Genomic DNA, 11,587 nt, shown 5'->3' with positions numbered 1-11,587 from the left:
AACCGCTCTAGGTAGAAGCTTCAGACTTCATTCCCATAAGAAAACTAAGGACCAAGAGAGGCTAAGTAACTCACCTAAGATTCTACAGCTTGCTGATGGCTGAGCCGGGCCTAGATCTCAGGCCTTTCCACCAGATCACTCCACCTCCTCCTCTGCCTTTACTCCTCCATGAGAAACAACCTCTGCATCTCTACTCTTCCTTCCCCAAACTCCTCCAGCCAACTTGCACAGGCTGTCAACATTGTACCCTATCAGATCTCACGGGGAAGGATAGTAACCTTGGATAGGAGTAGAAAGCAGGGCCAGAGCAGCGTCCTTACCAGCATGGGCTGCACCGGGGTCATCAGTGAGGCCTGGACACTCAGAGCTCGTTTCCGGCCTGGCTCCTTCTTCACCTCCTGCTCGTTGCGGAGGACCCGCTCCACCACATCGTGCAGGTTGCGCGAGGCTTTGAAGGCTTCATAGGCATTAGGGTCTAGGGCATCTAACCTGCCAAGGCCAACAGGAGCAAGGAAACAAAAACCACTGCCTTTGACCTTAATGCTTTGGATAGCAGTCTGTCTTCAGAGAGAGGAGGGCTTCCAATATATGGGGAAGGAGTTATGTTCTATTGCCTAAAGACTTTCACAGGAGAAAAAGCTCTTGGAAAACTCAGCTCTTTTGAGATACTGTGCTACATGGATGCTGCCAGCAAAGAGGGGGCTGGAATGGGCAAGCAACTCATACCATGATTATTGAACATATTCCATATGTTTGATTGTAATAACTCTGTGAAAAGGTACTGTTATCTCCATTTAACATATAAGAAAATGGAGGCTGAGCTAGGTCAAGTGATGGGTCCCACAGGAAGGAAGAAGGGAGAATCAGGATTCAAAACCAAATCAAGGCTCCAAAGTCCTGACACCAGCTGACAACAAAGAAAGTGGGCAGCTTCAACTATCAGAGCACCCGGTACTTACACATGCTTTGCACCTGAGTTCATCTTCAGATCATGTTTGATCAACCTGATGATGCACTTAAGGTCATTGGCTGTACACCTAGAGGGATGAGGCACATTCAACTTGGTCTTTGAAAAGCTCTGCACTCCCAAACCTTCCTTCCCTAGTGATTCCATCCCCCAGGCCCATCCCCACCTGGAGGCGATGTCCTGCAGGGCCTGTTGCTGCTCATCCTCCTTGGTGAGCTTGGAGAGCCGCAGGAGGAATTCATCCACCTCCTGGATGGTAAGAAGGCTCTTGGAAGCTGGGGGGAAAGACTTGCTCTGCTCAAAGAAGACTCTGATTGTCTCTGACACGTCACCCTGTCTCCAAAAACCAAAATGCCACTGCAGCAACCCCAGAGTGGCCAAGTGTAACCCCTGAGTCCCTAGGACTAAAGGGTGAATCAGAGATTTCAATCACCGTTCCTATCCCCAACTCACACATATTGACCTCACTTCTTAAGAATCTGTCCCACCCACAGCTCATGGAAAGGGTACCTCCATCCACCACAGGATCTGGCCACCTGCCTTAGCTGAGAAGTGATGCAAGAACTAATCCAGGGCCAAGCCAATTTGAGGCCTGTTAGAATCTGAACTAAGAGACAGATATGGTCATCAGATAAAGGGGATGCTTGGATAGAAACTTTCCACTGTGCCACGGCTGGAGTCATGAACAAACCAAAACTGAATGGTAAGCCCAAGTTATATGAGAAAAAAAGCCAGAAAAAGCCAGGGTCTAGAATAAGAGCCCCTGGAGAGATAGTGGGAAGTCTCAGATCCAGCCCCTCGAGGTCTAGGCCTCTCGGGTACAGCAGTAGTATAAGTTCAGTCCTCAGAACCTTGTGAAACTAACAGCTGTAGCCTCCCATTCAGCTCCTCTCATAATGAAAGCTTGCTCAAGTGGGTTTCAGTTTCCTAAAACAGTATGTGCTCTGCCAGAAAAAAGAGGGTACAGGTGCTTGGCTAGGCAGAACCCCACCTGGAATCTACCTACACTCCCCTTCCTCTGACCTGCTCTAGGTCTCGTGCCATATCATCTGAGTTGCAGTTAAAAATGCGGCTGAAAAGCTTCACAATCTGCTTATCATTCAAGTTGTAAACACTCTTAATAACACCCGGCAGCAACAGCTTCACAGTTAGGTACACGTCACCGTGGAAACCATCTGGAGGAGACAGAAGAAAGAAACCCTTCTTGAGAAATGGAGCTTAAACAAATAAATACATAACCTCAAGGAACCAAAAGAGATGTCTACATTGCTGCCCTTGCCGTGACGGGACCACAGGGTAGGGTGTGCATTTCACTATGGCAGCAAAGGCCGTGGCGTTGGGTGGCTGGTGGTGTGCCTCCCTTCTAGCCCCTGGATGAACTCCTGCATGGCAGAGCCATGACTTTCACTGTAGTGTCCCCAGTGATGAGCACATTACAGATGCTCAATGATCATTTGTTAGATGAATGAAAGAAACACAGCTGGAAGATTCTATCCCCAAGCTGTGCAAGTGGTTCACAAAAACCTAATCAAACATGCAGGATAGTGAATTCTCCTCTTGGTCAAATGGGATAGGTTCTTCTGGCCTCCTGGGGGGCAGAATAAGGGAGGAAGAAAGATGCCAACATGTTTTGAGCAGCACTGGCTACACACTTCGTGGGGCCCAGTACAAAATGAAAATGTGGGCTCTTTGTTCAAAAGTGTTAAGAATTTCAAGATGGCAGTAGCAGAGCATTAAACCAAGCGTGAGGCCCCACGCAACTGTACAGTTCACATGTCCATGAAGTGGCCACGACTTTGAGCTCTTTAGAGGAGAAGCCCATCCAGGATGCTCGAGGCCCCACCTCCTGCTGAGCCTTTCTGAAGGAAGTCCTGGATGATCTGGGTCTTCGTGTTGTAGCTAGGATTTTCAGCCACCATGGCACACAACTTCCGAAACTCACGTAGCAGACAATCCTTGTGCTTAGGGTCACATTTGCTTGAGGACAGACTTGTCTTAGGGGTAGGTATTGAGTGGGCTTCCCCAGAGTTGTTGGGCTTCGCTGTTGGGAAGAGGAAAAGAGAAGACAGACAGCAAAGATGATTCATTTTGCCTTGCTGAGAAGGAAAAAAGGGAAACTAATAGACACTCTGCTGGTGCTCTATACATATGTAGCTTCACTTAATCCCCCAAAACAAGCCCTTTGGGCATAGATATTATACCCATTTTATGGGTAAAAAAGGAGAGGTCAAGTGATCTCCCAAAATCTCACAGCTGTTAATAGTAAAGAAACGACAGCCTCACACTGAAGCAGAAGACCCGCTGATGTGTATCCCTTTATATGATTACTTCACAGAAGAATAAGGGCCGTTTTCATGCCAAGAGTGGTCAGGACGATCTCAGAGCACTTGCAAAGCTGAACCCAGAAAAGTTGGGATCAGGAAGGGGGAAGAAATCAGGGGACTCGTTAGTCAATCTGAAACCATTGCTACTGCAGATTGTCGGAACTGGAAGAAGCCTTAAAAATTATCTAGTTCAATCTCTTCTTATTGATGAGGAGACCAAGGCCAGGGGAGAGAAGACATTCCCAGCTCCTTGCCACTCCCACCCAACCCCACACCACTTTCTTTTCTTTCTTATTGTAAAAACAAAAAGTAGGCAACAAGTAGGTCTTTCCTCCAGACACCCCAAATAACTGTACAACTCTTTTGAGTTGATCCTCTTTTACCTCCTTGTGACCATTTACAAAGTAAATTTCATTCTACAAGCTTGCAGCAAAGCCATTAGCAAGCTGTCTGCTGATGTAAGTGTCTTCTTGCCTGGGCTCTGTAAATTATAAATCTATCCTCATCTCTAACTCGGAGTCTAAAGAGGATTTTAGGGGACAAAATCTCCAAAATGTCACTGTTCAGCAGCTTGTAAGAACTAGAACACCCCATTTCTCCCAAATTCGCCCCCTAGAACCGGGGCCCTTCCAGAAACACACTGCCCTTACTGTCACCTGGACTCTTCCATATTTCTATATTCGGCCTACCACTAGACAAAAACCAAGCAAATCTCAGAGTTTTAAAATAATAAAAAATCCCAGAGAGTCAGACACTGTTTTTGCAATTTTATCTCCTTTATTCCTCGTGAGACACTGTGGGATCAACAAGGCAGGTGTTGCCCTTCCCACTTCACAGATGATGCCACAGAGGCTCAGACTAGGACCCAGGTCTTCTGACCTCAAGTCCCGGCTTCTTTCACTCATTATAGAAGCAACCTCCTCAAACAACTTCTGAGCCCATGTGTTTTGACTTTATTTTCTTTAGCTGAAGCAGTCACAAGAATGTCTCCATATAAAAGAAGTAACAGGTTGTAGGGTAAATGACCATAGGTGCTGGAGTTAAACAGACTTCAGTGTAAATACTAACTCCATAATGATGCGGAGCATTGGCTTTCTCATTCATAAAATGGGCCTAATACAACTACTTCCCAACGTTTAACGAAGAACAAATGAAACCATGTATGTAAAAGCCCCCAGCCCAACGCTATCTGCTACACAAGGCCATGCAGGACATCTCCCTTCTTCTCTACTTTCATCTCCAGTTTGGGCAAGTTTAAGGCATGCAATTTCTCAAGATTCTTCCATTATCAAAAAACAAGGAAGTAAAGGGCAGGTTATGTCTGATCCAGGTAAACTACTAAGAGGGGAAAAAGTCTTGACAAAACAAACATCTTTTTGCTGCAACAGAGATTAAAATATACAAAGAAATGCTATACAAGTGGGGCCATGAGAATTAGCCATTACCTCTCTGCTCAGATGGAAGCAAATTACAGTTGACCCATCAACAACACAGGTTTGAACTGCATGGGTCTACTTACACACAGATTTTTTTTCAATAGCAAATAAGTACTATACAATCTGCAGTTGATTGAATCCATGGATGCAAACTGAGGGTATGGTAGAACAATGGATATGGAGAAACATGGGATAAGGAGGGTAGACTATAAATTTTCAACTGTGTAGAGAGGGTTTGGAGCCCCTAATGCCCATGTTGTTCAAGGGTCACCGTATTAAGGAGGCTAGATAGCACAGAATGTTCACTCTTTTTTTTTTTTTTTGTGGTACGCAGGCCTCTCACTGTTGTGGCCTCTCCCGTTGTGGAGCACAGGCTCCAGACACACAGGCCTAGCGGCCATGGCTCACGGGCTCAGCCGCTCCGCGGCATGTGGGATCTTCCCAGACCGGGGCACGAACCTGTGTCCCCTGCATCAGCAGGTGGACTCTCAACCACTGTGCCACCAGGGAAGCCCCCAGAATGTTCACTCTTAACCAGAGTCCCAAATAGGATACCAAATTAAAAGGAGGACTGTAACAGCTCAGGTAACGCTGACCTATCTTACCTGAAAAGCCAGAAAATTTCCGGGGATTGGTATTGGTGACAAATGAGGCACCTTTCACTGGAGATGTCACCTGGCCAGTGGCTGTCAACTTAGCCTGGACAACAGCTTTCTTCTTTGGTGTGTTTGCTGCCTTGGAAGACAGATCTGTAGGACCCCAAAAGAAGGGAAAATATCCTTCAGTGAAAGATCCCTGAGAAAGCTTCTAAAGAATCTATCAACTGCTCTTACAGCCTGGCTAGGTAAGTTACTACCATGGTATTAACCCAATGCTGACTACTGGTTGGCAGGTCTTCTTGAGTCGAGGTAGTAATAGGTTATTAGGGAGAGGGTGTCCTGGGGACAAAAGACTCAGTTACTCTTTATTTTCATTAGTAACTTAAATTTTCATCAACACTGTCCACCCCTTATCCCACATATAATAATCTCCAGATTATTTGGAGGAACTCAGAAATCATGTCTCAACAGATAAAATGTGGCGACCTCAGCTTATGGAATTAGCCCCAATTTATAGATAACCAAGAAAGCAAAATGAAGATGGATAAACAGAGCATGTTGATTTGGTACAAGTAGGAAAAAACTTCCAGCTGCTGAGTTATTTGAGCTGACAGTTTACTTCTACCTCATGTTTTTCTTCCTCTGAATGAGATGGGTCAAAGGCTGAGGCCAATGGCTAAGGCCAGGCAGGGCAGGAGGGGAGCTTGAGAAAAAAATGTATGAGTAGTTTTCTCTCCCAGAAATCTCTTTTCCTCTCAAAGAACAAAGATAGATGCCCATTTTAGAGTACTCCTACAGTGACCAGAACTAAACTTAATTGAAGATATGAATATTACTTTATAGATGAAGACACTGAAGGTCAGAAAGTACAAATTGGATTTGTAAGTATCAGTATAAGACTTCTAAAATATGCATACATGTGAATATGCACATATGTGCACATATATATGTATCTGTATATATGTTTTTGCGTACATACGAACATATATTTTCTAGTTCTGTCTGCTGAAAGGGCTTAAAAGCAAGGACACCTCATGGCACCCAGGACATGGAACATCTAGATTTTGGTCTCTTATGCCATTTCCACACTAACAGGAATAAGGACTCCAGAGAAATGGCTGATTCCAGGGATAAGATAGGATACATACAAGGTAAGCCTAAGAGCAAGCATACTGTTATGCCAGAGAATAAGGAAGTACTTTAAAACGTTTTTAAAAATGTGATTTGGGCATTGAGGACAGAAACTAGCTCAAAGGGGCTCCCAACTGGCCAAATATGGGACAATTTAGTACCAAATTAATACAGTACAATTATAAGCCACCAGGAAAAAGTAGTAATCTATGAGTTCATACAGATAATAAATTGATGGATAAAAGGGTGCAGTGGTAGGTACTCTATTCTTCAAAAATGTCAGTGTCACAAAAGAAAAAGACCATGGCAATGTTCCAGATTAAAGGAGGCCAGAAATGACAACTAAATGAAATACCCGATCTTAGATTAGGATTCCATACTGAAGGGAGAGAAAAGCTGTAAATTATCTGATCAACTGACAAAACTAGAATACAGATGGTGGATTAAAGTATTATATCATGATAAATTTACTGGTTGATAGGTGTATTATGGTCAAGATATCCTTATTCTTAAGATATACACATTGAAGTATTTAAAGGCAAAGAGCCATAACATATGCTCAAATGGTTCAGGAAAAAAAAACTGTGTGTGTGGAAGGAGAGAGTAAGAGAGAGCGCGTGAGCGCACACAAGTGAACACAAATGATAAAGCAAAGAGAGCAAAATGTTAACAATAGGTAAATCTGAGGGAATTCCCCAGCGGTCCAGTGGTTAGGATTCTGTGCTCTCACTGCTGAGGACCCGGGTTCAATCTGTGGTTGGGGAACTAAGATCCCACAAGCCACGTGGTGTGGCCAAAAAAAAAAAAAAAAGGTGAATATGAGCATTCTTTGTATTATTTTTATTTTTGCAACTCTTCTATGAGTTTGAAGTTATTTCTGAACCAAAACTTAAAACAAAGACAGAAAGAAAAACAGAAAGAAAGAAATTGGGCTCTACTCTCATCCCTTTTCTTCTCAGCACCAATAAGATGAGAAAGCAGTATTCTCCATCCTACCTGCAATGTGCTGGCTGATCTGTTCTTTCTCATTATCTTCCAGCTCTTCCCAGCCTTCCAGCTCTGTGAGGTCCTCAATTTTTTTTGTGGTGGCCCGGGCCCGCTCCAGTTTCTCAAACATGCATTTAATGTGGTACCACTCTTTCATATCACCCCCTGACTCTGAAAAGGGATTGGGCACCACTTTGCCGATTCGGCACATGCCCTTTACAATCTTTTCTTTGCATTTTTTGCAGCCGGCTGTGCCACGCTTGGCATAGTCCACACAGAACCGTTGCTCTGCCATCTCACAGGGGCCACTGCAGAGTCCCACATGCGACCCTGGCAAGAAATCAAGGCAGGTGGCACGTGGTCTTAGATTGCTTTCCTGGAATGACACAACAGGCTTTCTTCTCTGGAGGAGAAGGTGTCCACGAAGAACTGTTTCTGACCACTGGCTGAACTGTCTTATGTCAGGCCAGTGATGTTGTTCTCGGAATAGGCACAGTTCTTTTTGGCTGAGCGCACGGAGAGTTGGTGGTAAGAGGATCTTAAAAGCCAAAGTCATACAGCTGCATGAAAGGGTGAGAGGCAGAAAAGTGAGTTATAAACGAGGAGGTAGGCTTCTAATTTCCTCAAAGGCAGACATCCTAACACAATCCATGCTGACCAATCAAACATTTCCCAAAGTATGAAAGATTTTTTTTTTTCTTCCGGCTGTGCTGCACAGCACGTGGGATCTTAGTTCCCCCATCCAGGATCGGATCTGCGCCCCCTGAAGTGGAAGCTCAGAGTCTTAACCACTGGACCACCAGGGAAGACCAGGTATGAAAGATTTATTGCCTACAGGATGCAGAGTTCCAATACAGGAAAATTCAGTTTGCAAAAGTTCAATTATCTAATGTATACATGTGTATCTAGTAAATCACAATCAAGAGACTCCAAATAACATAAAACCTTCTCTCAGGCCACCAGCAGCCCCTAATCCTTAAAATGGATGGTGAGCCTTAAGAATAATAAGACCCTAAAGTTTCTTTTTAATCATCAAGAAAAATTACATTGGGAGTTCCCTGGTGGTCTAGTGGTTAGGACTCTGTGCCTTCACTGCAGTGGCCAGGGTTCAAACCCTGGTTGAGGAACTGAGATCCCACAAGTTGTGTGGTGCGGCAAACAAAATAAAACAAAACCCACTACATTATGTTCATAAAGTTTTTAATGTGAAATATAAAATATATGCCGTCCTCAGAAAATAATTAAGCCACTATATAGATGTGCGATTTAATCAGAAGCCCTATTTTAGGAGGCAATTAAATGGAGCCTAAAACCAGACTGCCTGGTTTCAAATCCTAGCTCATTGGCTGTATGACCTTGGTAGGTTACTTAACCTCTCAGTTCCTCAATTTCCTCAACTGTAAAATGTGGATAATAATAGTACCTGACTCAAAGAGTTGTCACTCTAAGAATAAAGCCCTCAAAATCAATGAAGCAGTTATCCTTTAAGCTGAAGCTCCCTATGTGAAACTAGCCTGGTTATAATTCAGCAGCTTGAATTGGGAAATGCTGAAGTAGCTGGAACAGCAAGAATCAAAGGAACTGATCAATCAACCCAAATGGAAACAGGTATCATATCCACATGGCATCCCCCACCTTCTTATATCCATATTTTCTGAAGTATCCTTGCAGTTCCAACTTTAAACAGAGTGGATGTTATTTTCAGCCTGCACCCACCTTTGTAGTAAAATTGCTATTGGGTGATAATGGAAAGCAGGCTTTACTTACTGTTGTGCAACATGATGCAGAGGACAGCAGGTAACTGGGAATCAGAGACGGGAGCACAAGTGTGACCATACAGTTCAAGGACTATGTTATCTTTGAGAATTTCCTTTAACTCCCCTGAGTCTGTTTTCTTATTTCTAAGACAGAGAAAATAACACCTACCTCACGGGATGGCTGGGAAAATTAAAATAAGTCCATGGGGGGGAGGCTCTGAACTCCCTGAAAATGTATACAAAAAGGTGCACATTCAGCATTGTACATTTTGTGGGGGGACAGACGGTCATGATTTTCAGGAAACTCACAAAGGTCTCTATAAACCCCAGAAGTTGAGGAACCACAGAGGTGAGGTACGGGAAAGCACGGTAGGCCCATAAGAGGCGCTCAGAAGAAGGTTCACCACCTTCCTTGGAGGGCGAGTAACGAAGCCCTCCCCCTCCCGCCCCCTCCCCCCACGCCGGGACCACAGGAGCCGACAAGAAAGGACATCGCAGCGCCCGACCCTCCGCAGGGCCTAGGAGGCGCTGGGCCACGAGGCACAAAGCCGCTGTGAGGAACCCCGCCTAGCTCACAGTCCCCAGAGCCGCCGCTCAGCATTTCATCAAAGGGAGCCGAAAAGGAAACCATTGAGGCCTGAACGCAGCAGGGCCGGGAAGTGAAAGCCCCGCGACCGCTTTTCCCGGAGGGCCTCCCCGCGACGCTTTCGGGAGTGGGCACGGGCTACTACTGCCCGGGGAGGACAGCGGGGACACCGGGAGGGAGCGGGGAAGCGAGTCCCTCGATTCTAGCAGGAGGAGCCTCCAGGACACAGCCCGGGGATGGGCTGAAGGGGACGCGGCGGGAAGAGAAAGGCTCCCGAGGTCCCTCCGAAGCCCATCGACTTCAGCGCGGCGGGTGGGCAGATCCGGCCAGAGCAGTCCTGCGGCAGCTGGGGGCACCCTGCCTCGGCGCAGGCCGGTGGGGCTCCCCGGGGGCCGCCACGTCACGGAGGGTGTGCCCTGGGGCTCCGCGGGCGGGCGGAGGAGGAGGTCAGGAGGCTGGCTCCTAGCCGCCCCAGCCTCGGAATCCGGGCTGCCTCTCTCCCCGCTGCCCGGCCCGGCCGCGCCGTCCCTCACCTGCCTTCCCGGCTCCGGCTCCACCTCAGGCCTAGGGCCAGGCAGCCACAGGCCGCGCGCAGCCACCAAGGTTGTAACGCCTGTCTCTTTAAATCCGGGTCCTTGCGCTGGCTGCAGCGCGCAGGCGCAGAGGTCGTGGCCCCAGAGGCGCCTCAAGTCCCCGCCCCGCACCTGCCACGTGGGCGGTAGTCCGGTTACCCGGGAGAGGCCTAGGACTCTGTATTGGGGCGTAGCGGAGGTGTTTACCCATTAGGAGAAAGCCCAGATGCTGGGATGAGGCGGCGCCTGAAGGAACGCCGGGGACACCCTGATTTGCTCTTTGTTTTTTAAATTTATTTTTTAAATTTATTATTTTTGGCCGTGTTGGGTTGTTGCTGCACGTGGGCGTTCTCTAGTTGCGGTGAGTGGGGGCTACTCTTAGTTGCCGTGCTCGGGCTTCTCATTGCGGTGGCTTCTCTTGTTGCGGAGCATGGGTTCTAGGCGCATGGGCTTCAGTAGTTGTGGCACTCGGGCTCAGTTGTGGCTCACAGGCTCTAGAGCGCAGGTTCAGTAGTTGTGGTGCACAGGCTTAGTTGCTCGCCGGCATGTGGGATCTTCCCGGTCCAGGGCTCGAACCCTTGTCCCCTGCACTGGCAGGCGGATTCTTAACCACTGTGCCACCAGGGAAGTCCCAGCATTTAGATTTTAAATTATCTTCTAGAGAAAGTAACCTTTTGTCTAAAGATGTAATGAAGATGACTTGAGTGAACAGATAGATAATGGTGCCATCAGCTGAAATAGAAAATGAGAGAGCAGGAGGAGGTATTTGAGGTAAGAGGATGAATTTTATTTTGGATATATTAAGTTTGGTAGGTTGAGGCCAGCAATGAGGCCACTGCTTGAAGTGGGCAGTGTCTTTGATGTGCAGCAGCATGAACAGGTCTGGGGTTGGAAGTTCACTGGAGGCTCAAATCCGAACTCCCTCGGTTGAGTGATCCTGAACAAAATCTCTGTCACTGCATTTACTATGGTGTTTTGAAAGTCCCCTTGACTGCATCTGCCTTTTCCCCTAGCCCTGTGCTGTCAGTTGCTGTCATTTAGCCACATGTGGCTATTGAGCTCTTGAAATGTGGCCAGTCCAAATTGAGATGTGCTGGGGGGAGGGATAAATTAGGGGTTTGGGGTTAACATATACACTACTATATATAAAATAGATAAGCAAGAAGGACCTACTGTATAGCACAGGGAACTCTATTCAATATCTCGTAATAACCTATAATGGAAAAGA

The 11,587-nt window shown here is 46.5% G+C and overlaps 1 protein-coding gene across 4 annotated transcripts in view; it reads right to left on the bottom strand.

Annotated features, from left to right (window-relative positions):
* The window catches only part of LIG3 (DNA ligase 3), a 21,583-nt gene extending 11,195 nt beyond the window's left edge, over positions 1-10,388 (bottom strand). For 2 of the 4 annotated variants that reach the window (XM_007446579.1, XM_007446581.1), the window contains exons 1-7: positions 7,454-8,000; positions 5,333-5,476; positions 2,811-3,008; positions 1,991-2,142; positions 1,134-1,300; positions 960-1,037; positions 321-489 (exon numbers count right to left, since the gene is read on the bottom strand). In XM_007446579.1, the coding sequence (XP_007446641.1) occupies positions 321-489; positions 960-1,037; positions 1,134-1,300; positions 1,991-2,142; positions 2,811-3,008; positions 5,333-5,476; positions 7,454-8,000 (1,455 nt within the window). Of the gene's footprint in view, positions 1-320; positions 490-959; positions 1,038-1,133; positions 1,301-1,990; positions 2,143-2,810; positions 3,009-5,332; positions 5,477-7,453; positions 8,005-10,320 lie in introns of those variants that run through there. The other 2 variants (XM_007446580.1, XM_007446582.1) reach the window with 2 other exon arrangements.
* Between the last annotated feature and the right edge of the window lie 1,199 nt (positions 10,389-11,587).

Source organism: Lipotes vexillifer, unplaced genomic scaffold (assembly GCF_000442215.2).
Source record: "Lipotes vexillifer unplaced genomic scaffold, Lipotes_vexillifer_v1.1 scaffold572, whole genome shotgun sequence".
Taxonomy (NCBI): Eukaryota; Metazoa; Chordata; class Mammalia; order Artiodactyla; family Lipotidae; genus Lipotes; species Lipotes vexillifer.
This window is presented reverse-complemented; position numbering and strand designations above follow the sequence as displayed.